A 25,850-nucleotide genomic window follows, 5' to 3' on the forward strand; every position below is an offset into this window, starting at 1 on the left:
TTGGCCGCGGCTCTGCTTCATTTGCATATCGATCCCAGCAGTACCCGCGGCGCAGTTTGCATTGAATGGGGCTGCTCCCATTGGCCGCGGCGCTGCCTCATTTGCATATCGCTCCCAGCAGCCCCCGCGCACCAAAACCCGCCGGGTTTTCCCCATTTTTCCCGCGGTTTTCCGGGATCCGAAGCGCGGGAATTGCCGGGCTCATTAAACGGTAATTAATTAATTAGCGTTAATTAAGTCACGTGGCTCCTGCGTTTATTTGGCGATTCCAAGGGTGGGGAAAAGGCAGCGCCCCTCCCCCACCGGCTCCGAGTTGGGGGAGGGGCGGGGAGGGGGGGGAGGGGTCGCGTTTTGGGTCTGGGGGCGTCCTTGGGGTGGGGGAGGGGCTCACTCGTCCCATTCATCATCGTCTTCCTCATCCTCGCTGGCCGTGCCGTCATCTGGGGGGGGAAAGGGGGAAAAAAGGGGTTTGGGGGGGATTTGGGGGTTTTGGGGGGTCTTTGAGGGGTTTTGGGGTTTTTTTGGGGTTTTTGGGGTTTTTTGGGGTTTTTTTGAGAGGTTTTTGGGGGTTTTTTTGGGTTTTTTTGAGGGGTTTTTTGGGGTTTTTTTTTAGAGGTTTTCGGGGTTTTTTGAGGGGTTTTTGGGGTTTTTTTGAGGGGTCTTTGCGGTTTTTTGGGGGGTCTTTCAGGGGTTTTTTGGGGTTTTCTTGAGGGGTCTTTGGGGTTTTTTGGGGTTTTTTTCGAGGGGTTTTTTTTTGGTTTTTTTGAGAGGTTTTTGGGGTTTTTGGGGGTTTTTTTCGAGGGGTTTTTGGGGGTTTTTTGGGGGTTTTTTTAGAGGTTTTTGGGGGGGTTTTTTTCAAGGGGTTTTTGGGTTTTTTGGGGGGTCTTTGAGGGGTCTTTGGGGGTTTTTGGGGTTTTTTTGAGGGGTTTTTGGAGTTCTTTTGGGTTTTTTTTCGAGGGGTTTTGGAGTTTTTTGGGGGGTCTTTGAGGGGTCTTTGGGGGTTTTTGGGGGGATTTTCTTGAGGGGTTTTTGAGGTTTTTTTGAGGGGTCTTTGGAGTTTTTTTGGGTTTTGTTTTCGAGGGGTTTTTGGGGTTTTTTTGGGGTTTTTTGGGGTTTTTTTGAGGGGTCTTTGCGGTTTTTTGGGGGGTCTTTCAGGGGTTTTTTGGGGTTTTCTTGAGGGGTCTTTGAGGTTTTTTTGGGGCTTTTTTTGGGAGGTTTTTGGGGTTTTTTTGGGGTTTTTTTGAGGGGTCTTTGCGGTTTTTTGGGGGGTCTTTGAGGGGTCTTTGGGGGTTTTTGGGGGGATTTTCTAGAGGGGTCTTTGAGGGGGTCTTTGGGGTTTCTTTGGGGTTTTTTTTGAGGGGTCTTTGGGGGTTTTTTGAGGGTTTTTTGAGAGGTTTTTGGGGTTTTTTTGAGGGGTCTTTGCGGGTTTTTTCGTGTTTTTTGGGGGGTCTTTGGGGTTTTTTGGGGTTTTTTTGAGGAGTTTTCGAGGGGGTCTTTGGGGTTTTTTTAGGGGGTCTTTGGAGGGTTTTGGGGGTTTTTTTTGAGGGGTTTCTGGGGTTTTTTGGGGGTTCTTTGGGGTGTTTTTGGGGGGTCTTTGGGGTGTTTTTGGGGGGTCTTTGAGGGTTTTTTGGGGTGTTTCTGGGGGGTCTTTGGGGTGTTTTTGGGGGGTCTTTGGGGTGTTTTTGGGGGGTCTTTGGGGTGTTTTTGGGGGGGTCTTTGGAGGGTTTTTTGAGGGGTCTTTGGGGTTTTTTTGGGGGGTCTTTGGAGGGTTTTTTTGGGGTGTTTCTGGGGGGTCTTTGGGGTGTTTTTGGGGGGTCTTTGGGGTGTTTTTGGGTTGGGGTCTCACCCGAGGAATGGATGACTCGGCTCCGTTTCTGCATCACGTCCATGAGGGCCCCCACCAGCCCCCCCGCGCCGGGAGCCGCCCCCACCTCGGGGGTCTCAGGGGTCTGGGGGGGAGGGGGAGGGGTCAGGCAGGACCTGGAGACCCCCGCCCCTCCCCCACAGACACCTCAAAAGGACCCTCCCCCCCCTTTCCTGGCCCCTCCCTCACAAGGGGTTCCCCTCCCCCCTCCATTTTTTGGGTCTGACCCCCCCCTATTTGGGGTCCCCCCCCGCGAGGGTCCCATTTTTGGGGTCTCCCCCCCCATTTTTGGGGTCTCCCCCCCATTTTTGGGGTCTCCACCCCCATTTTTGGGGTCTCCCCCCCTATTTTTTGGGGTCCCCTTTCAATTTTTGGGACCCCAACCCCCATTTTTGTGCTTCCCTCCCATTTTTGGGTTCCCACCTCCCATTTTTGGGGTCCCCACCCCCCAATTTTTGGCTCCCCACCCATTTTTTGGCTCCCACCCCCCCCATTTTTGGGACCCCTCCCCTCATTTTTGGGGTCCCCTTCTCATTTTTTGGCTCCCACCCCAATTTTTGGGCTCCCACCCAATTTTTAGAACCCCTCCCCCAATTTTTGGGCCCCCACCCCCCAATTTTTGGGTCCCCACCCCCATTTTTTGGCTCCCACCCCAATTTTTGGGCTCCCCACCCCCCCATTTTTGGGGTCCCCCTCCCCATTTTTGGGGTCCCCCTCCCCATTTTTGCCCCCCCAGACCTTGTTGAGCGTCACCCCCTGGCGGATCTGGTCCAGCAGCGCCCCCCGGCCCGGGGGGGTGGCGGGGGGAGCCCCCCCGGAGAGGGGAGGGGGCGGCGGAGGGGGGGGAGGGGGAGGAGCGGCCGCTCCGGAGGGGGCGGGGCCTCGCGAGGGAGGGGCGGGGCCTCTCGGTGGGGGAGGGGCCGGGGGAGGGGCGGGGCCGGTGCGAGGTGGGGGAGGGGCCGGGACCCCCGAGCGGGAGCGGCTGGAGGAGGGGGGAGGGGCGGGGGGAGGGGCGGGGGGAGGGGCGGGGCTCCCACGGCCCGGTGGGGGAGGGGGCGGCCCTGGGGGAGGAGAGAGAAAGGGGGAGGGGTCAGAGGGGGCCTGGGGGGGGGAGGGGGGACAGAGACCCCCGGAGGTGCCCCCAGGTCCCCTCAACACCCCCAGGTCCATCCCAGCTGTCCCCAGGTGTGTCCCCATGTGTCCCCAGGTGTCCCAGGTGTGTCCCCAGCTGTCCCCAGGTGTCCCCAGCTGTCCCCAGGTGTCCCCAGGTGTGTCCCAGCTGTCCCCAGCTGTCCCCAGGTGTCCCAGGTGTCCCAGGTGTCCCACCTTGCCGTCCCATCTCCTCCCGCACCGCCTGCAGGCCCCCGCGCCGCTCGATGAAGTCGTGGATGAGCCGCGAGGTTTCGGCGTCGGCCAAATGGCGCTCGCTGATCCCGGCCTGGGCGAAGAGTGACCGCAGGGCCGGGTCCAGGGCGGCCAGCTGGGGACAGGGACAGGGACAGGGGTCAGTGTCACCCCCTTGGGGTCAGTGTCACCCCCTGGGATCAGGGGTCACCCTTTGGGGTCACCCCCCGGCCTGGGCGAAGAGCGAGCGCAGGGCCGGGTCCAGGGCGGCCAGCTGGGGACAGGGACAGGGACAGGGGTCAGTGTCACCCCCTTGGGGTCAGTGTCACCCCCTGGGGTCACTGTCACCCCTTGGGGTCAGGGTCACCCCTTGGGGTCAGGGTCACCCCCCGGCCTGGGGAAAGAGTGACCGCAGGGCCGGGTCCAGGGCGGCCAGCTGGGGACAGGGACAGGGGTCAGTGTCACCCCCTGGGGTCAGTGTCACCCCCTGGGGTCAGGGGTCACCCCTTGGGGTCACTGTCACCCCCCGGCCTGGGCAAAGAGTGACCACAGGGCTGGGTCCAGGGCGGCCAGCTGGGGACAGGGACAGGGACAGGGTCACTCCATGGGGTCAGTGTCACCCCTTGGGGTCAGGGGTCACCCCTTGGGGTCAGGGGTCACCCCTTGGGGTCAGTGTCACCCCCCCAGCCTGGGCAAAGAGTGACCGCAGGGCCGGGTCCAGGGCGGCCAGCTGGGGACAGGGACAGGGACAGGGGTCAGTGTCACCCCCTGGGGGTCAGGGGTCACCCTTTGGGGTCAGTGTAACCCCCCTTGGGGTCAGTGTCACCCTTTGGGGTCACTGTCACCCCACAGGGTCACTGCCACCCCACAGGGTCAGTGTCACCCCCTTGGGGTCACTCTGGCTCACTCTGGGGTCACTCTGGGGTCACTCTGGGGTCACTCTGGGGTCATTCAGGTCACTCTGGGTCACTCTCTGGGGTCACTCTGGGGTGACTCGGGTCACTCTCTGGGGTCACTCTGGGGTCACTCTGGGGTCACTGGGGTCACTCTGGGGTCACTCTTTGGGGTCACTCTGGGGTCACTGTCACCCCTTGGGGTCACTCTCTGGGGTCACTCTGGGGTCATTCAGGTCACTCTGAGGTTACTGGGGTCACTCTGGGGTCACTCTGGGTCACTCTATGGGGTCACTCTGGGTTCACTGGGGTCACTCTGGGGTCATTCAGGTCACTCTGGGTCACTCTGGGGTCACTCTTTGGGGTCACTCTGGGGTCACTGTCACCCCTTGGGGTCACTCTGGGGTCACTGGGGTCACTCTGGGGTCATTCAGGTCACTCTGGGGTCACTCTGGGGGGGTCTCAGTGGGGGAGGGGTCACCTACATCGAATCCCCCGCTGGGGTCCCACCCGATGTGCCCGACGTGCCTGGGGGGAGGGGAGAGAAAGGTGAGACCCCCCCCCGTGACCCCCCCGTAACCCCCCCGTGACCCCCCTGTGACCCCCCTGTGACCCCCCTGTGACCCCCCTGTGACCCCCCCGTGACCCCCCCTGTGACCCCCCTGTGACCCCCCTGTGACCCCCCTGTGACCCCCCCGTGACCCCCCCGTGACCCCCCTGTGACCCCCCAGCCCCACAGACCCCAAACCCCTTGGAGACCCCCCCCAAAATCACCTTACACCCCCCCAGACCCCAAAAACCCCCCCAGACCCCCCAAAAAACCCCCCAGACCCCTAAAAAACCCCCTAAAAATCCCCCAGACACCCCCAAAAAAACCCTAAACCCCCCCCAGACCCAAAAAATAACCCACAGCCCCTCCCCACTCCCCCCAAATCCCCCTCCAGACCCCCCAAAATCCCCCCCAGACCCCCCAAAATCACCCCCAGACCCCCCAAAAAAACCCTAAACCCCCCCCAGACCCAAAAAAAACCCCACAGCCCCTCCCCACTCCCCCCAAATCCCCCCCCAGACCCCCCAAAATCTCCCCCAGACCCCCCAAAAAAACCCTAAACCCCCCCCAGACCCAAAAAATACCCCACAGCCCCTCCCCACTCCCCCCAAATCCCCCTCCAGACCCCCCAAAATCCCCCCCAGACCCCCCAAAATCCCCCCCAGACCCCCCAAAAAAACCCTAAACCCCCCCCAGACCCAAAAAAAAACCCCACAGCCCCTCCCCACTCCCCCCAAATCCCCCCCAGACCCCCCAAAATCCCCCCCAGACCCCCCAAAAGTGCCCCCAGACCTCCCAAAATCCCCCCCAGACCCAAAAAAAACCCCACAGCCCCTCCCCACTCCCCCCAATTCCCCCCCCAGACCCCCCAAAATCCCCCCCAGACCCCCCAAAAGTGCCCCCAGACCTCCCAAAATCCCCCCCAGACCCAAAAAAATCCCACAGCCCCTCCCCACTCCCCCAAATCCCCCCCCAGACCCCCAAAATCCCCCCCCAGACCCCCCAAAATCCCCCCCAGACCTCCCAAAAAAATCCTAAATCCCCCCCAGACCCAAAAAAAACCCCACAGCCCCTCCCCACTCCCCCCAAATCCCCTCCAGACCCCCCAAAATCCCCCCCAAAAACCCCCCCAGACCCCCCAAAATCCCCCCCAGACCCCCCAAAATCCCCCCCAGACCCCCCAAAAGTGCCCCCAGACCTCCCAAAATCCCCCCCAGACCCAAAAAAACCCCACAGCCCCTCCCCACTCCCCCCAAATCCCCCCCAGACCCCCCAAAATCCCCCCCAAAATCCCCCCCAGACCCCCCAAAAGCGCCCCCAGACCCACTTGAAGCCGGAGGGGGCCCCAATATCGGCCTTGGAGATTTTCTTGCGCCCCCCCCCCTTTTTCTGCTCCCCCCCGGGGGGGGCTCCGGCCTGGGGGGGGGTCCCCGGTGTGGGGGAGGGGCCCGAGGGGGGGTTGGGCAGCCCCCGGTAGCGGCTGGGGGTGATGTCGGGGTTGGGGATGGGCACGGCCGGAATTGGGGGGCCTGGGGGGGGGGGGAAATTGTTATGGGACCCCTCCCCAATTGTGGGGCAGAGTCACGGAATTCCCACAAAGAGACACAAAATCTTCTCAGAGAGCCCCAAAATTGCCCCAAAGAGCCCCAAAATCCTCCCAGAGACCCCAAAATTACCCCAGAGACCCCAAAATGCCCCCAGAGAGCCCAAAATTCCCCCCCAGAGACCCCAAAATCCCCCCAAAATCCCCCCCAGAAACCCCAAAATTGCCCCGAAGAGCCCCAAAATTCCCCCCCCAGAGACCCCAAAACCTCCCCAGAGACCCCAAAATTACCCCAGAGACCCCAAAATCCTCCCAGAGAGCCCAAAATTCCCCCCCAGAGACCCCAAAATGCCCCCAGAGAGCCCAAAATTACCCCAGAGCCCCAAAATCCTCACCCAGAAACCCCAAAACCTCCCCAAAGAGCCCCAAAATTCCCCCAGAGAGCCCAAAATCCTCCCAGAGACCCCAAAATCTCCCCAGAGACCCCAAAATTGCCCCAAAGAGCACCAAAATCCTCCCAGAGACCCCAAAATCCCCCCAAAATCCCCCCCAAAAACCCCAAAATGCCCCCAGAGACCCCAAAATTCCCCCCAGAGACCCCAAAATCCTCCCAGAGACCCCAAAATGCCCCCAGAGACCCCAAAATGCCCCCAGAGAGCCCAAAATTGCCCCAGAGACCCCAAAATTCCCCCCCAGAGACCCCAAAATGCCCCCAGAGACCCCAAAATCCTCCCAGAGACCCCAAAATGCCCCCAGAGAGCCCAAAATTCCCCCCAGAAACCCCAAAATTGCCCCAAAGAGCCCCAAAATTCCCCCCCAGAGACCCCAAAATCCTCCCAGAGACCCCAAAACCTCCCCAGAGACCCCAAAATTACCCCAAAGAGCCCCAAAATCACCCCAAAATCCCCCCGAGAGCCAAAAATCCCCCCCAGAGACCCCAAAATCGCCCCAGAAACACCAAAATTCCCCAAAAGAGCCCCAAAATTCCCCCCAGAAACCCCAAAACCTCCCCAGAGACCCCAAAATTCCACCGAGACCCCAAAATTAACCCCAGAGACCCCAAAATCCCCCCAAAGAGCCCCAAAATCGCCCCAAATTCCTTCCTGGGACCCTCCCAAGCCCCCCCAAAATGGGGCAGGACCCCTCCCCCACTCACCATCAGGGTTGGGGGTCCTGGGGAGGCTCCCCCGACGCTCTGGGGGGGCACAGGGAGGGTCAGGGGGGGTGGGGACCCCCCCAGTGACCCCAAAATTCCCCAAAGACCCCAAAATCCCCCCAGAGACCCCAAAATCCCCTCCAAAATCCCCCCCAGTGACCCCAAAATTCCCCAAATCCCCCCCAGTGACCCCAAAATCCCCCCCAGTGACCCCAAAATTCCCCAAATCCCCCCCAGTGACCCCAAAATCCCCCCCAGTGACCCCAAAATCTCCCCCAAATCCCCCCCAGTGACCCCAAAATTCCCCAAAGACGCCAAAATCCCCCCCAGTGACCCCAAAATCCCCCCCAGAGACCCCAAAATCCCCCCCAGTGACCCCAAAATCCCCCCAAATCCCCCCAGTGACCCCAAAATTCCCCCCAGTGACCCCAAAATTCCCCCAAATCCCCCCCAGTGACCCCAAAATTCCCCAAATCCCCCCCAGTGACCCCAAAATCCCCCCCAGAGACCCCAAAATCCCCCCCAGGGACCCCAAAATCCCCCCAAATCCCCCCAGTGACCCCAAAATTCCCCAAAGACCCCAAAATCCCCCCCAGTGACCCCAAAATTCCCCCCAGAGACCCCAAAATTCTCCCCAGGGAACTCAAAATTCCCCCAAATCCCCCCAAAATCCCCCCAGAGACCCCAAAATTTCCCCCAAAATCCCCCCCAGTGACCCCAAAATTCCCCAAAGACCCCAAAATCCCGCCCAGAGACCCCAAAATTCTCCCCAGGGAGCTCAAAATTACTCCAAAACCCCCCAAAATCCCCCCAGAGACCCCAAAATTTCCCCCAAAATCCCCCCCAGTGACCCCAAAATCCCCCCAGTGACCCCAAAATCCCCCCAGTGACCACCCAGTGACCCCAAAATCCCCCAAAATTTGGGGGGGTTCAGGACTCACCCTGGCCGGGGGGTGGGGGAGGGGGCAGCAGCTGCTTCTCTGTGGGGGGAGGGGAGAAAAGTGGGGGGAGGGGTCAGTGGGGGAGGGGCTGGGGGAGATTTTGGGGTCCCCAAAGGATTTTTTGGGGGATTCCCGGTGGATTTTGGGGTTCCCAATGTCCATTTTTGGGGGTCCCAGGTCCATTTTGGGGATTCCCAGGTTCATTTTGGGGGTCCCAGGTGCATTTTAGGGTTCCCAATGCCCATTTTTGAGGTTCCCAGGTGACTTTTGGGGGGTCCCAGGTGACTTTGGGGGGTCCCAGGTGCATTTTGGGGGTCCCAGGTGCATTTCTGGGGGTCCCAGGTGCATTTTGGGTGTTCTCAGGTGCATTTCTGGGGATCCCAGGTGACTTTAGGGGGTCCCAGGTGCATTTTGGGGTTCCCAGGTGACTTTTGGGGGGTCCCAGGTGACTTTGGGAGGGCCCAAGTCCATTTTTGGGGGTCCCAGGTGCATTTTGGGGGGTCCCAGGTGCATTTTGGGGGTTCCCAGGTGACTTTTGGGGGGTCCCAGGTGACTTTGGGAGGGCCCAAGTCCATTTTTGGGGGTCCCAGGTGACTTTTGGGGGTCCCCGGTGCATTTCTGGGGGTCCCAGGTGCATTTCTGGGGGTCCCAGGTGCATTTTTGGGGTTCCCAGGTTCATTTTGGGGGTCCCAGGTCCATTTTTAGGGGTCCCAGGTGCGTTTTGGGGGTCCCAGGTGCATTTTTGTGGGTCCCAGCTCCATTTTAGGGTTCCCAGGTGACTTTTGGGGGGTCCCAGGTGCATTTTGGGGGTCCCCGGTGCATTTTGGGGGTTCCCAGGTGCATTTTAGGGGTCCCAGGTGACTTTGGGGGATCCCAGGTGCATTTTGGGGGTTCCCAGCTGCATTTTTGGGGTTCCCAGGTGCGTTTTGGGGGTTCCCAGGTGACTTTGGGGGTTCCAGGTGCATTTTGGGGGGTCCCAGGTGCATTTTGGGGGGTCCCAGGTGACTTTGGGAGGGCCCAGGTCCATTTTTGGGGGTCCCAGGTGCATTTTGGGGGTCCCAGGTGCATTTTGGGGGTTCTCAGGTGCATTTCTGGGGGTCCCAGGTCCATTTCTGGGGGTCCCAGGTGCATTTTGGGGGTCCCAAGTCCATTTTTGGGGGTCCCAAGTCCATTTTTGGGGGTCCCAGGTGCATTTTGGGGGGTCCCAGGTGCGTTCTGGGGGGTCCCAGGTGTATTTTGGGGAGGGGTCTCTCACCCCCCCGCTGCTGTCGCCGCCGCAGCCGCTCCTGGACGCGCCCCTCGAACGTCGCCGCCTCGGCCTCGGACGCAAAGTTCAGCCCCGCCCACCCCTCCTGAGCCAATCAGGAGCGGCCGTGGGCAGCCAGGCCACGCCCACTTGCCCAAACCACACCCACTTTGCCACGTATGGCAATGCCACACCCATTTATGGTTGCCACGCCCACTTTGCCTTATATGGAATTGCCCCACCCATTATCACCACGCCCATTTTCCCTTATATGGTTATGCCTTGATTAAGAGGCCGCGCCCACTGTCACACCCATTCCCTTATATGGCCATGTCCTGATTAACAAAGGCCACACCCACTGCCACACCCATTCCCTTATATGGCCATGCCCTGCTTAGCAAAGGCCACACCCACTGCCACACCCATTCCCTTATATGGTTATACCCTATTACCAATGGCCACGCCCACTGCCACACCCATTCTCTTATATGATCACGCCCTGATTAGCAAAGGCCACGCCCACTGCCACACCCATTCCCTTATATGGTTATGCACCAAGCACAGGCCACACCCACATAAAGTGGCCACACCCATTCTCTCTGGCCACACCCACTCGATTGAACCACGCCCACCCAAAACAGGCCCCGCCCACGCCCCCATGGCCACGCCCCCAGCCCCGCCCACTCACGTGGCTGACGAAGGTGTGGAAAAAGGGGGTGGGGGTCTTGTAGCCCATCCCCCCCTGCAGCTCCTGCTCCCACCAGAGCTCCCCGGCCTGGGGGGGAGGGGGGGATTTGGGGTCAGGGACCCCCCAAAAACCTCCCAGGACCCCCCAAAAACCCCTCCCCCAACCCCAAACCCCTCCCCCAACCCCAACCCCCTCCCCCCATCCTGGGTTTTTGGGGATTCCCCCAAGATTTTGGGGACTTCTCCAGATTTTGGGGGTCCCCACTTGGATTTGGGGACCCCCCGCAGGATTTAGGGACCCCCCCCCAATTTTTAGGACCCCCTCCCAAAATTTTGGGGGATCCCCCCCAGAATTTGGGACTTTCCTCAAATGAGAAAATGAAACGGAAGCAGCGGGGGCTGTCCTGGACCCACCCCCCTGAGTTTTTGGGACCCCCCCCAGGATTTTGGGGACCCTCCAGGTTTAGGGGACCCCTCCCCAAATTTTGGGGATCCCCCGGAACTCACGGGCAGGCGGAAGATGCGGATGAAGTAGGAGCGCCGGGGGCTGTCCCGCACCAGGCAGGCGACGCCGCAGCCCCGAAGGCTCCAGGAGCCCCCCGGGACCCCCCCGGGACCCCCCGGGACCCCCCCGGGGACCCCCCCGGGGACCCCCCCGGGCTCGGCCACCAGCAGCTGGACCACGGCTGTCACCAGGGTCTGTGGGGACAGGGAGGGGTGGGACCCCCGGCACCCCAAAATCCAGCCCAGAGATCCCAAAATCCATCCTGGGGACCCCAAAAATCCATCCTGGAGATCCCAAAATCCCCCGAGATTGCCCCAAAATCCATCCTGGGGACCCCAAAATCCCCCGAGATTGCCCCAAAATCCATCCCGGGGACCCCAAAATCCATCCCGGGGACCCCAAAATCCATCCCGGGGACCCCAAAATCCATCCCGGGGACCCCAAAATCCAGCCCAGAGATTCCGAAATCCCCCAAGATTGCCCCAAAATCCATCCTGGGGACCCCAAAATCTATCCCAGTCCCTCCCAGTCCCCTCCCAGTGTCTCCCAGTCCCCCCAGTCCCCTCTCACTCCCTCCCCAGTCCCCCCCAGTCCCCCCTCAGTCCCCCCCAGTTCCCTCCCAGTCCCCCCCAGTCCCCCCCAGTTTCCCCCCCAGTTCCCCCCAGTCCCCCCCAGTCCCCCCCAGTTCTCCCCCAGTCCCTCCCAGTGCCCCCCAGTCCCTCCCAGTCCCCCCCAGTCCCTCCCAGTTCCATCCCAGTCCATCCCAGTCCCCCCCAGTTCCCTCCCAGTCCCCCCCAGTCCCCCCCAGTGCCCCCCCAGTCCCCCCCAGTGCCCCCCCAGTCCCCCCCAGTCCCTGTCCCAGTCCCCCCCAGTCCCTGTCCCAGTCCCCCCAGTCCCCCCAGTCCCTCCCAGTCCCCCCCAGTTTCCCCCCAGTCCCCCCCAGTTCCATCCCAGTCCATCCCAGTCCCCCCCAGTTTCCCCCCAGTCCCCCCCAGTTCCATCCCAGTCCATCCCAGTCCCCCCCAGTCCCCCCCAAGCCCCCCCCAGTCCCCCCCAGTCCATCCCAGTCCCCCCCAGTCCCCCCCAGTGCCCCCGAGTTTCCCCCCAGTCCCCCCCAGTCCCCCCCAGTGCCCCCGAGTTTCCCCCCAGTCCCTCCCAGTCCCTCCCAGTGCCCCCCAGCCCCCCCCAGTTCCCCTCCCAGTCCCTCCCAGTTCCCTCCCAGTCCCTCACAGTTCCCTCCCAGTCCCCCCAAGCCCCCTCAGTCCCCCCCAGTGCCCCCCAGTTTCCCCCCAGTTCCCCCCACTTTCCCCCCAGTCCCCCCCAGTCCCTCCCAGTGCCCCCCAGTTCCCCCCAGTCCCCCCCAGTTCCCCCAGTCCCCCCCAGTTTCCCCCCAGTTTCCCCCCAGTTCCCCCCAGTCCCCCCCAAACCCTCCCAGTCCCCCCCAGTCCCCCCCAGTCCCCCCCAGTCCATCCCAGTCCCCCCCAAACCCCTCCCAGTCCCCCCCAAACCCCTCCCAGTCCCTCCCAGTCCCCCCCAGTCCCCCCCAGTCCCCCCAGTCCCCCCAGTTGCTCACCACGCATTTCCTGCCCAGCAGCTCGAAGACCCTCAGGTTCTCCTGCTGCTCCAGCAGCTCCGAGGGGACGTTGTCCCCCCCCTGCCGCCCCCCCCGGCTCATCCCCAATTCCAGGGGGTCCCCAAAAATCCCTGGAAACCTCAAAAAAAAACCCCAAAAAAATCCAGAAAAAAATCCCAACAAAAAAACCCAAAAAATACAAAAAAAAACCCCAAAAAAATCCCAAAAAAAATCTTAGAAAAAATTTTAAAAAATCTTTAAAAATCCCAAAAAAATCCCAAAAAAATCCCAAAAATACCAAAAAAAATCCCCCCAAAAATCCCCCCAAAAATACCAAAAAATCCCCCAAAAATCTTTAAAAAATCCTAAAAAAATCCCAAAAATACCCAAAAAAAATCCCTAAAAAACCCAAATACCAAAAAAACCCAAAAATCCCCCAAAAAAATCTTAAAAAAATCTTTAAAAAATCCAAAAAAAATCCCAAAAAAATGCCAAAAATACCAAAAAAACCCAAAAAAATCCAGAAAAAAATCCCCCCCAAAAAAACGAAAAAATACAAAAAAAACCCAAAAAAAGCCCAAAAAATCTTAAAAAAATCTTTAAAAAAACTTAAAAAAATCCCCAAAAAATCCCAAAAATACCCAAAAAAATCCCCAAAAAAATCCCAAAAAAATCCCAAAAAAATCCCAAAAAAATCCCAAAAATACCAAAAAAAATCCCCCCAAAAATACCCCCAAAAATACCAAAAAATACCAAAAAATCCCCCAAAAATCTTTAAAAAATCCTAAAAAAATCCCAAAAATACCCAAAAAAAATCCCTAAAAAACCCAAATACCAAAAAAACCCAAAAATCCCCCAAAAAAATCTTAAAAAAATCTTTAAAAAATCCAAAAAAAATCCCAAAAAAATGCCAAAAATACCCAAAAAAAATCCCCCAAAAAATCACAAAAAAATCCCAAAAATACCCCAAAAAAATCCCCCAAAAAACCCAAAAAATACCAAAAAAACCCCAAAAAATCCCAAAAAAATCTTAAAAAAATAAAAAAAATATCCCCCCAAAAATCCCCAAAAAATACAAAAAACCCCCCAAAAATATCCCAAAAAATCCCCAAAAAATAAAGAAAACCTCAAAAATACCTAAAAAAATGCCCAAAAAAAGCCCAAAAAAAGGCCCAAAAATACCAAAAAATAACCAAAAAATACTCCTAAAAAAACCCACAAAAAACACAAAAAAATATTAAAAAACCCCCAAAAAATCTAAAAAGAACCCCAAGAAAATACAAAAAAATACCAAAAAAAGCCCCAAAAATCCCCAAAAAACTAAACCCCAAAAAGCCCCCCCAAAAAAATCCCAAAAAACACCAGAAATACCCAAAAAAACTAAAGAAATACCAAGAAAATACAAAAGAAACCCCAAAAAAATAATAAAAAAAAAACCCTGAAAAAAACCCAAAATAAAAACCCAAAAAAGCCCAAAAAAATAAAAAAAAAAATTAAAATAACCCAAAAAAAACCAAATTAAACCCAAAAAAGCCAAAAAAAAACCCCAAAAAATGAAATAAAACCCCAAAAAGCCCCAAAAAGCCCCAAAAGGCCCCAAAAAGCCCCAAAAAGCCCCAAAAGGCCCCAAAAAGCCCCAAAAAGCCCCAAAAAGCCCCAAAAAGCCCCAAAAAGCCCCAAAAGGCCCCGAAAGCTCCGGGGGCCCCGAGGTCTCTTCCGGGCGGAAGCGCCCAAAGGTGGTGGGGACGTCACCTCCGGACTGGGAGGAAACTGGGGGGACTGGGAGGGACTGGGAGGGAACTGGGAGGGACTGGGGGGCACTGGGGGGCACTGGGAGGGGCTGGGAGGGGGAACTGGAGGGACTGGGGGGCACTGGAAGGGCACTGGGAGGGACTGGGAAAGGGAACTGGGGGTGCTGGGAGGGGAACTGGGGGAACTGGGGGTGCTGGGAGGGACTGGGGGGCACTGGGAGGGGCTGGGAGGGGAACTGGGGGAACTGGGAGGGACTGGGAAAGGGAACTGGGGGTGCTGGGAGGGAACTGGGAGGGACTGGGGGTACTGGGAGGGACTGGGAGGGGAACTGGGGGTGCTGGGAGGGACTGGGGGGCACTGGGAGGGGCTGGGAGGGGAACTGGGGGAACTGGGAGGGACTGGGAAAGGGAACTAGGGGTGCTGGGAGGGAACTGGGATGGACTGGGGGGCTCTGGGAGGGACTGGGAGGGATTGAGGGGAACTGGGAGGGACTGGGAGGGGAACTGGGGGAACTGGGAGGGCACTGAGGGCACTGGGAGGGACTGGGGGTACTGGGAGGGGAAGTGGGGGAACTGGAGGTGAACTGGGAGGGACTGAGAAAAGGAACTGGGGGTACTGGGAGGGACTGGGAGGGACTGGGAGGGCACTGAGGGCACTGGGAGGGACTGGGAGGGGAACTGGGGGAACTGGGATGGACTGGGGGGCTCTGGGAGGGGCTGGGAGGTACTGGGGGTTACTGGGAGGGACTGGGAAAAGGAACTGGGGGTACTGGGAGGGACTGGGAGGGCACTGAGGGCACTGGGAGGGACTGGGAGGGACTGGGGAGGGGAACTGGGGGAACTGGGAGGGACTGGGGGGACACTGGGGAGGGGAACTGGGGGAACTGGGGGAACTGGGATGGACTGGGGGACACTGGGGAGGGGAACTGGGATGGACTGGGGGACACTGGGGAGGGGAACTGGGGGAACTGGGGGAACTGGGGAGGGGAACTTGGGGAACTGGGAGCGCCCTCAGCCAGCAACAGGAGCCAAACTGGGAACACTGGGGAAATCCCAGTCCCGGCCCCACCCCTGCCCACACCCTCCCAGTTCATACTGGGAACTCCCCAGTCCATACTGGGAACGAGAAATCCCTTCCCAGTTCAAACTGGGAGCCCCCAAAACCCTTCCCAGTTCATACTGGGAACTCCCCAGTCCATACTGGGAATGATAAATGCCTTCCCAGTCCATACTGGGAGCCCCCAAACCCCTCCCAGTCCATCCCAGTCCATACTGGGAGCCCCCAAACCCCTCCCAGTCCATACTGGGAGCCCCCAAACCCCTCCCAGTCCGTCCCAGTTCATACTGGGAGCCCCCAGCCCCCTCCCAGTTCATACTGGGAGCCCCCAGCCCCCTCCCAGTTCATACTGGGAGCCCCCAGCCCCCTCCCAGTTCATACTGGGAGCCCCCAGCCCCCTCCCAGTCCATCCCAGTCTGTACTGGGAGCCCCCAGCCCCCTCCCAGTCCATCCCAGTCCATACTGGGAGCCCCCAGCCCCCTCCCAGTCCATCCCAGTCCATACTGGGAGCCCCCAGCCCCATCCCAGTCCATCCCAGTCCATACTGGAAGCCCCCAAACCCCTCCCAGTCCATCCCAGTCCATACTGGGAGCCCCCAGCCCCCTCCCAGTCCATACTGGGAGCCCCCAAACCCCTCCCAGTCCATCCCAGTCCATACTGGGAGCCCCCAAACCCCTCCCAGTCCATCCCAGTTCATACTGGGAGCCCCCAAACCCCTCCCAGTCCATCCCAGTTCATACTGGGAGCCTCCATTTCATTCCCAGTCCATACTGGGAGCCCCCAGCCCCCTCCCAGTCCATACTGGGAGTCCCCAGCCCCCTCCCAGTTCATACTGGGAGCCCCCAGCTCCCTCCCAGTCCATACTGGGAGCCCCCAGCCCCCTCCCAGTCCATACTGGGAGCCCCCAGCCCCCTCCCAGTCCATCCCAGTCCATACTGGGAGCCCCCAAACCCCTCCCAGTCCATCCCAGTTCATACTGGGAGCCACCAGCCCCCTCCCAGTCCATACTGGGAGCCCCCAAACCCCTCCCAGTCCATCCCAGTTCATACTGGGAGCCTCCATTTCATTCCCAGTCCATACTGGGAGCCCCCAAACCCCTCCCAGTCCATCCCAGTCCATACTGGGAGCCCCCAGCCCCCTCCCAGTCCATCCCAGTCCATACTGGGAGCCCCCAGCCCCCTCCCAGTCCATCCCAGTCCATACTGGGAGCCGCACCAGTACCAGGCATCGTTTATTGGCGCTTCCGGCACCTCCGGGACCCCCCCGGGACCCCCCCGGGCTGGGGGGGGAGGGGCAATAAATAAAGGGGGGGGAGGGGAGAAGGCACCCAGGGTGGGGGGAGGGGAGGGGCAGGAACTGGTTTGTACTGGTCCATACTGGGAGAAGGCCTACGGGCATCAACGCAGCAGTGGGGACACCCTACCGGTCCGTACTGGTCTGTACTGGTCCGTACTGGGAGGACGCAAGGCCACGCGGGTGAAGAGATCCTGGGCGAGCTCCGGACTGGTTTGAACTGGTTTGAACTGGTTTGTACTGGTTTGTACTGGTTTGTACTGGGAGGACGCAAGGCCACGCCGGTGAAGAGCTCCCAGTTTGGCTGCCGGACTGGTCCGTACTGGTCCATACTGGTCCATACTGGTCCGTACTGGTCCGTACTGGTCCGTACTGGTGCGTGCTGGGATGACTGAAGGCCACGGCAAGGCACTGGTCCATACTGGTCCATACTGGTCCATACTGGTCCGTACTGGTCCGTACTGGTCCGGCACAAAGCGACGCGTGTGGGGCTCCCAGTTGGGCTCCCAGCCCCATACTGGTCCATACTGGTCCGTACTGGTCCGTACTGGTCCGTACTGGTCCGTACTGGTCCAGCCCAAGGCCACGCAGCTGCTGAAGCTCCCAGACGGGACGCTGTGCTGGTCCGTACTGGTTTATACTGGTTTATACTGGGATGGCCCGTGGTGGTGCAGAACCCAGCAGGGAGGCACTGGGCTGTACTGGTTTATACTGGGAGGGGAGGTCTGGGAGTCCCTGCTGACCCCAGGGTGGCCTTGAGGACCCTGAGGTGGCCTTGGGGACCCTGAGGTGGCCTTGAGGACCCTGAGGTGGCCTTGAGGACCCTGAGGTGGCCTTGGGGACCTCATGGTGGCCTTGAGGACCCTGAGGTGGCCTTGGGGTCCCTGAGGTGGCCTTGGGGACCCTGAGGTGACCTTGGGGACCCCAAAAGGACCCCCCTGAGCCCAGGTGGGGTCCCCACGGTGTCCTACAGACCCTGACAGTGACAAAAGGGTCCCCAAGGTGACCTCAGGACCTCTTGGAGATGTTCCATGGGGTCTCCACCCTGTCCTACAGACCTCCAGTGACTTTGGAGCCTCTCATGATGACCTCAAAACCCCTTTGAGATGTTTTATGGGGTCTCAGTGCTGTCCTACAGACCCCCAGTGACTTTGGAACCTCTCACAACCACCTCAAAACCCCTTGGAGATGTTCCATGGGGTCTCCACCTTGTCCTACAAACCCCCAGTGACTTTGGAACCTCTCATGATGACCTCAGGACCTCTCTGAGATGTTTTATGGGGTCACCATGCTGTCCTACAAACCCCCAGTGACTTTAGACAACTTCAGGACCTCTCTGAGATGTTTTGTGGGGTCTCCACCTCATCCTACAAACCTCCAGAGATTTTGGAGACCCTCAAGATGACCTCAGGACCTCTCTGAGAGGTTACATGGGGTCTCCACCTTGTCCTACAGACCCCCCGTGACTTTGGAGCCTCTCACGATGACCTCAAAACTCCTCTGAGATGTTCCATGGGGTCATCATACTGTCCTACAGACCACCAGTAATTTCCAAGCCTTTCATGATCTCAAGACCCCTTTGAGATGTTCCATGGGGTCTCCACCTTGTCCTACAGACCTCCAGTAATTTCCAAGCCTTCCACGATGATCTCAAAACCCCTTTGAGATGTTTTATGGAGTCTACACCTTGTCCTACAAACCCCCAGTGACTTTGGAGCCTTTCACGATGATCTCAAGACCCCTTTGAGATGTTCCATGGGGTCACCATACTGTCCTACAGACCCCCCATGACTTTGGAGACCCTCGAGATGATCTCAAAACCCCTTTGAGATGTTTTACGGGGTCTCCACCTTGTCCTACAGACCTCCAGTAATTTCCAAGCCTTCCACGATGATCTCAAAACCCCTTTGAGATGTTCTATGGACTCACCACCCTCCAACACCTCCCCTCCCCATCTCCCACCCCCACCAAAGACCCCAAACACACCCCCCCACCCCCCAATTACCCCGACGGAGACCCCACCTGGTCTCCCCCGGGCGCCGACCCTCCCCACCCCTCCAGGTACCTGGCGAAGAGCCCCTTGGCGCGGCGCAGGACGCGGGGCAGGTGGTGGCGCCGCACCAGGCGGTCGAAGTGCATGGCCACCTCGTTGTAGTCGCCGGCGCGCGCCATGACGGCGTCGCGCTGCTCCAGCAGCATGGCGAGGCAGACGAAGAGCAGGAAGGGGTTCCCCTGGCCCAGCTCTTCTGGCGGTGGCAGAGGAGCTCCGTCGTCCTCCACCGTCACCTCCTCGTCCGAGGAGGATGAGGCTGAGGAGCACGAGGAGATGGAGGAGGAGGAGGAGGAGGAGGAGGAGGAAGGGTCTTCCCAAGCCCAACGGCCGCCCCAAGGGTCTTCGGGGCTGGTGGGGGTGTTGGCGGTGGTTTTGGGGTGGTGGTGGTCGTCTTTGAGGTCGTGGTGGTCATCCCTGGAGTCGTGGTGGTCATCCCTGGAGTCGTGGTGGTCATCCTTGGGGTCATGGTGGCCATCCTTGGAGATGTTGTGGCCATCCTTGGAGATGTTGTGGCCATCCTTGGGGTCATGGTGGCCATCCCTGGGGTCATGGTGGCCATCCCTGGGGTCATGGTGGTCATCCTTGGAGATGTGGTCATCCCTGGGGTCATGGTGGCCATCTTTGGGGTCGTGGTGGCCATCCCTGGGGTCATGGTGGCCATCCCTCAGGTCATGGTGGCCATCCCTGGGGTCATGGTGGTCACCCCTGGGGTCGTGGTGGCCATCCCTGGGGTCATGGTGGCCTTCTCCAAAGCTGCATCCATCTCCAAGGTCACCCTGAACCTCTCTGGGGCCACCTCGTCCTTCTCTGGGGCCACCTCGTCCTTCTCTGGGGTCACCGTGTCCTCTCCTGGGGTCACCGTGTCCTCTCCTGGGGTCACCCCCAGCCCCCCAGCAGAGGCTCTGGGGTCTCTGCTCCATCTCCAGGGCGTCCGTGCCCTCCTCCACCCTCCTGGGGCCACCCCAGGAGTCCTCGCAGCCCTCGGGGGCTTCTCCACCATCCCTGGGGGGTCTCCCCTGGACCTTCCTGGAGCTCTCGGAACCTTCCTGAACCTTCTCAAAGCTCTTGGGACCTTCCTGGATGCTCTTGGAACCTTCTAGAAGATCACCGGAGCTCTTGGGACTCTTGAGGACATCACTGGAGCTCTTGGGGTGATCTCTGGAGCTCTTGGGACCTTCCTGGATGCTCTTAGAACCTTCCAGAACATTGCTGGAGCTCTTGGGACCTTCCTGGATGCTCTTGGAACCTTCCAGAACATTGCTGGAGCTCCTGGGACCTTCCTGGATGCTCTTAGAACTTTCTAGAACATCACTGGAGCTCTTGGAACCTTCCAGAACATCACTGGAGCTCTTGGGACCTCCCTGGATGCTCTTAGAACCTTCTAGAAGATTACTGGAGCTCTTGGGACTCTTGAGGACATCACTGGAGCTCTTGGAACCTTCTAGAACATCACTGGAGCTCTTGGAATCTTCCAGAACATCGTGGGAGCTCTTGGGACCTCCTTGGATGCTCTTGGAACCTTCCAGAACATCGTTGGAGCTCTTGGGACCTTCTTGGATGCTCTTAGAACCTTCCAGAACATCACTGGAACTCTTGGAACCTTCCAGAACACCCCCAGAACTCTCACAACCCTCCAAACCACCCCCAGAACCCTTCAAACCCCCAAACCCACCTCCAGAACCTTCCGTCACCCCACCACCACCACCACCACCCTCCACCTCCTCCTCCACCACCTTCCTCCTCCTCCTCCTCCTCCTCCTGGGCGGCCGCGGCCGCAGCCCCCGCCGCTCCCTCCACCCCCTCCCCGCCCTCCGAGCCCCCAGGGGCGCCCCCAACAACGGCACCCCGGGCCGCGCCGGCGCCGGCGCCGGCGGCAACGAGCTCCAGGTGATCTCCAACACCTTCAGCGCGTCCTCGAAGGCGAACTCGCGCTTCAGCTCCAACAACAACCACCGGTAACAGAAGAGCAGGTCGTGAGCGCCGCGCGCCGCCAGGAAAGCCCAGAAGGCCGGGTCGGCGCGGCGCAGGAGCCGCCGCAGGTGAGCGAACGCCCGCGAGAGGCCGCGGCCGCCGGGGCGGAAACGCGGCGCCAGGCGGCGCATCAAGGAGCAGAAGCACAGGTAAGCTTGGGCCTCGTCGTCCAGCACGGCCAGCAGCGGCGCCGCCACGTCCGACATGCCCTGGCAGTAGGACAAGCGCGGGTGGCCCAGGGCGAAGGTGGTCAGCAGGGCTTGGAGGGCGGCCAGGTGAGGGTGACCTTCCTCGGGGCCGCCGAAATAGGGGTGGGCGCGGTCGGTGCGCACCACGTCCTTGCGGACGGCGGCGGCCACCTGGGCCAGCTCGGCCGGCGGGGTGCGGGTGGCCAGGGCCACCTTCAGCGAGGAGTATTCGGCCGCTTTCAGGCGAAGGTGGGACAGGCGCTCCTGGCCGGTGAGGCCGGCGGGGAAAACGTTCAGCAGGTAACGCCAGACCACCTGGAGAGGGGGTGGGGACAGGTGAGAACAGCTGGAGAGGGGGTGGGGACAGGTGAGAACACCTGGAGAGGGGGTGGGGACAGGTGAGAGGGGGATGGGACAGGTGAGAACACCTGGAGAGGGGGATGGGACAAGTGAGAACACCTGGAGAGGGGGTGGGGACAGGTGAGAACACCTGGAGGGGGATGGGGACAGGTGAGAACACCTGGACAGGAGGATGGGACAGGTGAGAACGGCTGGAGGGGGATGGGACAGCTGAGAACAGCTGGAGAGGGGGTGGGGACAGGTGAGAGGGGAATGGGACAGGTGAGAACACCTGGAGAGGGGGATGGGACAGGTGAGAACGGCTGGAGAGGGGGTGGGGACAGGTGAGAGGGGGATGGGACAGGTGACAGTGGGAAAACGTTCAGCAGGTAACGCCAGACCACCTGGAGAGGGGGTGGGGACAGGTGAGAACACCTGGAGGGGGATGGGACAGGTGAGAGGGAGATGGGACAGGTGAGAACACCTGAAGGAGGAATGGGACAGGTGAGAGGGGGATGGGACAGGTGAGAACAGGAATGGGACAGGTGAGAACACCTGGAGAGGGGGATTGGACAGGTGACAACACCTGGAGGAAGATGGGGCAGGTGAGAGAGGGATGGGAAAGATGAGAACACCTGGAGGAGGGATGGGGCAGGTGAGAGCAGGAACACACTGAACAGGTAACACCAGAACACCTGTCCAAGGGACAATGAGGGTCAGAGAGGCTCAAAGGTGACCCCAGGTGGAATCAGAGAACTCTCAGGTGTTGCTCAGGGTGGACCTGAGGATCCCCAGGTGTGACATCAGAACCCCAGCTGTGACTCAGGTGACACCAGAACACCCCAGGTGTGACTCAGGTGACCCCAGAACACCCCAGGTGTGGCTCAGGTGACACCAGAACACCCCAGGTGTGGCTCAGAGGACCCCAGGTGTGTGTCAGGTGTGATCCAAACCTCCCCAGGTGCGTCTCAGGTGTGAGCAGATCCCTCAGGTGTGATAAGCACCTCCCCAGGTGTGATCAGAACCTCTCCAGGTGTGATCACAACCTCTCCAGGTGTGATCACAACCTCTCCAGGTGTGATCAGAACCTCTCCAGGTGTGATCACAACTTCTCCAGGTGTGATCACAACTTCTCCAGGTGTGATCACAACTTCTCCAGGTGTGTGTGACGGTACCCCTTCCCGCCTAGGTGTGACCAAGACCCTCCCAGGTGTGCCCCAGGTGTACCCCAGGTACAACCCCACCCCCAGGTGTGTCTGACTGTACCCCCGCCCCCCCAGGCGTGCCCCAGGTGTGATCAGAAGCCCCCCAGGTGTGCCCCAGGTGTACCCCAGGTACAACCCCACCCCCAGGTACACCCCAAGAGCGTTTCCGGTCTCTCACCTTGCGCAGGCCGGGCTCGACGCCGCCGTGGAAGACGTGCAGCCGCAGCTCCTGGGGCCGCAGCAGGCGCCCACCTGGGCCCAGGTACGACCTCAGGTCGGCGTCGCTCAGGGGGGCGCAGGGCGGGGGAGGGGGAGGGGGCGGCGACACCGCCGGGGTCCCCTCGGGCCACGCCAGGGCCGCCTGCGCCCGTGCCAGCGTCCGGCCCACCTGCGGGGAACGGCACAGGTGCGCTGGGAGGGCGCCGGAAGCTTCCGGCGGGGCGGGGAAAAAGCTTCACCTGTGGCCAGGTGTGCTCACCTGTGCCAGCAGGGCCTGGGTGAAGGGCAGGGCGGCCGCCAGCAGCGAGCGGCGCTCGGGGAGAGGCTCGGCCGCCGCCACCTCCCGCGGGCTGATGATGTCCCAGTCCTCCAACAGCGGGCCTGGAGATGGCACACCTGAGCTACAGGTAACTGAGAGACCTGGGAGCCCCGCCCAACACACCTGAGCTACAGGTAACTGAGGGACCTGGGAGCCTGCCTGACACACCTGAGCTACAGGTAACTGAGAGACCTGGGAGCCCCGCCCGACACACCTGAGCTACAGGTAACTGAGGGACCTGGGAGCCTGCCTGACACACCTGAGCTACAGGTAACTGAGAGACCTGGGAGCCCCGCCCGACACACCTGAGATACAGGTGTAGAGACCTGGGAGCCCCGCCCAACACTCCTGAGCTACAGGTAACTGAGAGACCTGGGAGCCCCGCCCGACACACCTGAGCTACAGGTAACTGAGGGACCTGGGAGCCCCGCCCGACACACCTGAGATACAGGTAACTGAGAGACCTGGGAGCCCCACCTGACACACCTGAGCTACAGGTAACTGAGAGACCTGGGAGCCCCACCTGACACACCTGAGCTACAGGTAAGTGAGGGACCTGGGAGCCCCGCCCAACACACCTGAGCTACAGGTAACTGAGAGACCTGGGAGCCCCGCCCAACACACCTGAGCTACAGGTAACTGAGAGACCTGGGAGCCCCACCTGGCGCACCTGAGCTACAGGTGTAGAGACCTGAGAGCCCCGCCCAACACACCTGAGCTACAGGTAACTGAGAGACCTGGGAGCCCCGCCCGACACACCTGAGCTACAGGTAACTGAGAGACCTGGGAGCCCCACCCGACACACCTGAGCTACAGGTAACTGAGAGACCTGGGAGCCCTGCCTGACACACCTGAGCTACAGGTAACTGAGGGACCTGGGAGCCTGCCTGACACACCTGAGCTACAGGTAACTGAGAGACCTGGGAGCCCCGCCCGACACACCTGAGATACAGGTGTAGAGACCTGGGAGCCCCGCCCAACACTCCTGAGCTACAGGTAACTGAGGGACCTGGGAGCCCCGCCCGACACACCTGAGATACAGGTAACTGAGAGACCTGGGAGCCCCACCTGACACACCTGAGCTACAGGTAACTGAGAGACCTGGGAGCCCCACCTGACACACCTGAGCTACAGGTAAGTGAGGGACCTGGGAGCCCCGCCCAACACACCTGAGCTACAGGTAACTGAGAGACCTGGGAGCCCCGCCCAACACACCTGAGCTACAGGTAACTGAGAGACCTGGGAGCCCCGCCTGACACACCTGAGCTACAGGTAACTGAGGGACCTGGGAGCCTGCCTGACACACCTGAGCTACAGGTAACTGAGGGACCTGGGAGCCCCGCCCGACACACCTGAGCTACAGGTAACTGAGAGACCTGGGAGCCCCGCCCAACACACCTGAGCTACAGGTAACTGAGGGACCTGGGAGCCCCACCCTGGGACCCTCCCCCGGGCGCTCAGCACCCCCTGACACCCAAACAAAATCCCCGGAGTGTCCCAGGGGTGGGTCCTTGGGTGTGTCCCCACTCTTCCAGGTGTGTCCCCATTCATCCAGGTGTGTCCCCTGTGCCCAGGTGCGTCCCAGCTGTGTTTTCCCTCCCTAGGTGTATTCCAGGTGTGTCCCCTAATGCCCAGGTGTGTTCCAGATATGTCTGTGAATATCCCAGGTGTATCTCAGTTGTGTTTTCCCTTTCCAGGTGTGTTCCAGGTGTGTCCCTTTGTGCCCAGGTGTGTGCCAGATATGTTCCCCTGTGCCCAGGTGTGTCCCAGGTTTGCCTGTGACTATCCCAGGTATATCTCAGGTGTGTTTTCCCTTTCCAGGTGTGCTCCAGGTGTGTCCCTTTGTGCCCAGGTGTACCCCAGGTGTGCCTGTGAATGCCCCAACTACATCCCAGGTGTGTCCCCCACCACCCCGCTGTACCACAGCTGTGTCCCAGATGATTTCTCCCATCCAGCTGCATTTGTGAGTATCCCAGGTACATCCCAGGTGTGTCTCCACCCACCCCATGATGTCCCAGGTGTGTCCCAGGTGTGTCACTCACTGTCGGGGGGGTTCCTGACGTCCAGGCGCAGCCTCAGGGTGGGCCGGGCACAGGTGAAGGCGTTGGCCAGGTCACCATCGCTCAGCAGAGGCACAAAGGTGTCCTGGCCCTGCCCATCCCGTGCTGCAAAGCTCAGCACGAAGCTTTTCTTCCTGAAAGAGCGACAGGTGAGGTCACCTGGCTGTTCCGGGGGGGGTCCCAGGTGGGGTTTTGGGGGAGGAAGGGTCGCGCTCACCCCTGCAGGTCGAAGGCTCGGGCCAGGATGTGCTGCAGCACATCCAGCGAGGTGATCTGCGGGTCCACGGCGAACGAGCGGAACTCGGGCGGCTGCTGCCCCTCGTTCTTCTGCGGGAGGAGCGTCAGGGGGTCCCGGAGGGTTCCGGGAGGTCCCGCGGGGGTCCCGGAGGGTCCCGGGAGGTCCCGCGGGGGTCCCGGAGGGTCCCGGAGCCCCCCGGCCCCTCACGGCGACCCAACATGGCGGCGCTCTCCCCTCACCGCGACAACGCGGAGCGCTTCCCGCGCCGCTGATTGGCTGCCGGGCCTTCACGTGACTCGAGAGGCGGGAAAATTTCCCGCCGGCGCCACACCCGCCTCGCCGAGCCGATTGGCTGCCCGAGCCCACGTGACCCCACCCTTAACTCCGCCCACAACTCATTATAATAATGACAATAACCGCGCCCACGCGAGGCCCCGCCCACAACCGCGCCCCATCCCTTACCTTGACGCGCACGCGCACAACCTCGCACTCCTCCTCCAGCGAGGCTCCGCCCCCCGGCGAGACCCCGCCCCCCGCCGCCGCCGCCATGTTGGGGCGGGGTCTCGGGGAGGATTGGGGGTTTTGGGGGGGTTTCGCTGCCGCCGCCGCCCCCCCCGAGCCGGGGAAGCGGGGGGGCTGCTGTTACATCACCGTGCTGACGTCACGCCGCGCCCCGCCCCCTCCCGGCCGTTCAGCGCGCGGTTGTGAACGGGGAGGATCCGGAGCCGCGCCCGCGCCCGTGCCCGTCCTGCGGCCGCGGCCGTGGCAACAACATCCGGGGCAGCGCGCGGAAGTGACGTCACGGGGCAGGCTCCGCCGAGGCTGCTCCTCCGATGACGTCACCAAGCCCGCCCA

The 25,850-nt window shown here is 60.4% G+C and overlaps 2 protein-coding genes across 2 annotated transcripts; both read right to left on the minus strand.

Annotated features, from left to right (window-relative positions):
- Nucleotides 1-233: 233 nt before the first annotated feature.
- On the minus strand, nucleotides 234-12,692 carry WAS (WASP actin nucleation promoting factor). Its single transcript, XM_086871021.1, has 12 exons — nucleotides 12,303-12,692; nucleotides 10,732-10,923; nucleotides 10,226-10,312; nucleotides 9,547-9,643; nucleotides 8,292-8,330; nucleotides 7,351-7,389; nucleotides 5,979-6,180; nucleotides 4,587-4,629; nucleotides 3,191-3,344; nucleotides 2,603-2,925; nucleotides 1,847-1,949; nucleotides 234-440 (listed from the first exon to the last, which is right to left on the minus strand). The coding sequence occupies exons 1-12, from the start codon at nucleotides 12,402-12,404 to the stop codon at nucleotides 388-390; spliced, it is 1,434 nt and encodes a 477-aa protein (XP_086727147.1). The 5' UTR covers nucleotides 12,405-12,692; the 3' UTR covers nucleotides 234-387.
- Nucleotides 12,693-16,328: 3,636 nt separating this feature from the next.
- TBC1D25 (TBC1 domain family member 25) lies at nucleotides 16,329-25,759 on the minus strand. The gene is made up of 6 exons (XM_086870983.1): nucleotides 25,458-25,759; nucleotides 24,975-25,084; nucleotides 24,740-24,891; nucleotides 22,638-22,759; nucleotides 22,338-22,547; nucleotides 16,329-20,930 (listed from the first exon to the last, which is right to left on the minus strand). Exons 1-6 carry the CDS (start codon nucleotides 25,542-25,544, stop codon nucleotides 18,405-18,407), a joined length of 3,207 nt encoding a protein of 1,068 aa, XP_086727109.1. The 5' UTR covers nucleotides 25,545-25,759; the 3' UTR covers nucleotides 16,329-18,404.
- Nucleotides 25,760-25,850: the final 91 nt, after the last annotated feature.

This window comes from Cyanistes caeruleus, chromosome 34 (genome assembly GCF_971803275.1).
Source record: "Cyanistes caeruleus chromosome 34, bCyaCae1.hap1.1, whole genome shotgun sequence".
Lineage (NCBI taxonomy): Eukaryota > Metazoa > Chordata > Aves > Passeriformes > Paridae > Cyanistes > Cyanistes caeruleus.

What these genes read in the sequence shown, in the direction of transcription:
- WAS (XM_086871021.1), bottom strand. Translation starts at nt 12,404, where the DNA reads ATGAGCCGGGGGGGGCGGCAGGGGGGGGACAACGTCCCCTCGGAGCTG. An exon ending in TGCTGGGCAGGAAATGCGTG is followed by an intron (nt 10,924 to 12,302) that starts GTGAGCAACTGG and finishes CTGTCCCCACAG; the next exon opens with ACCCTGGTGACAGCCGTGGT. An exon ending in CCGAGTCATCCATTCCTCGG is followed by an intron (nt 441 to 1,846) that starts GTGAGACCCCAA and finishes TTCCCCCCCCAG; the next exon opens with ATGACGGCACGGCCAGCGAG.
- TBC1D25 (XM_086870983.1), bottom strand. Translation starts at nt 25,544, where the DNA reads ATGGCGGCGGCGGCGGGGGGCGGGGTCTCGCCGGGGGGCGGAGCCTCG. An exon ending in CGTCAGGAACCCCCCCGACA is followed by an intron (nt 22,760 to 24,739) that starts GTGAGTGACACA and finishes TGCCATCTCCAG; the next exon opens with GCCCGCTGTTGGAGGACTGG. An exon ending in TCGAGCCCGGCCTGCGCAAG is followed by an intron (nt 20,931 to 22,337) that starts GTGAGAGACCGG and finishes CCCCCTCTCCAG; the next exon opens with GTGGTCTGGCGTTACCTGCT.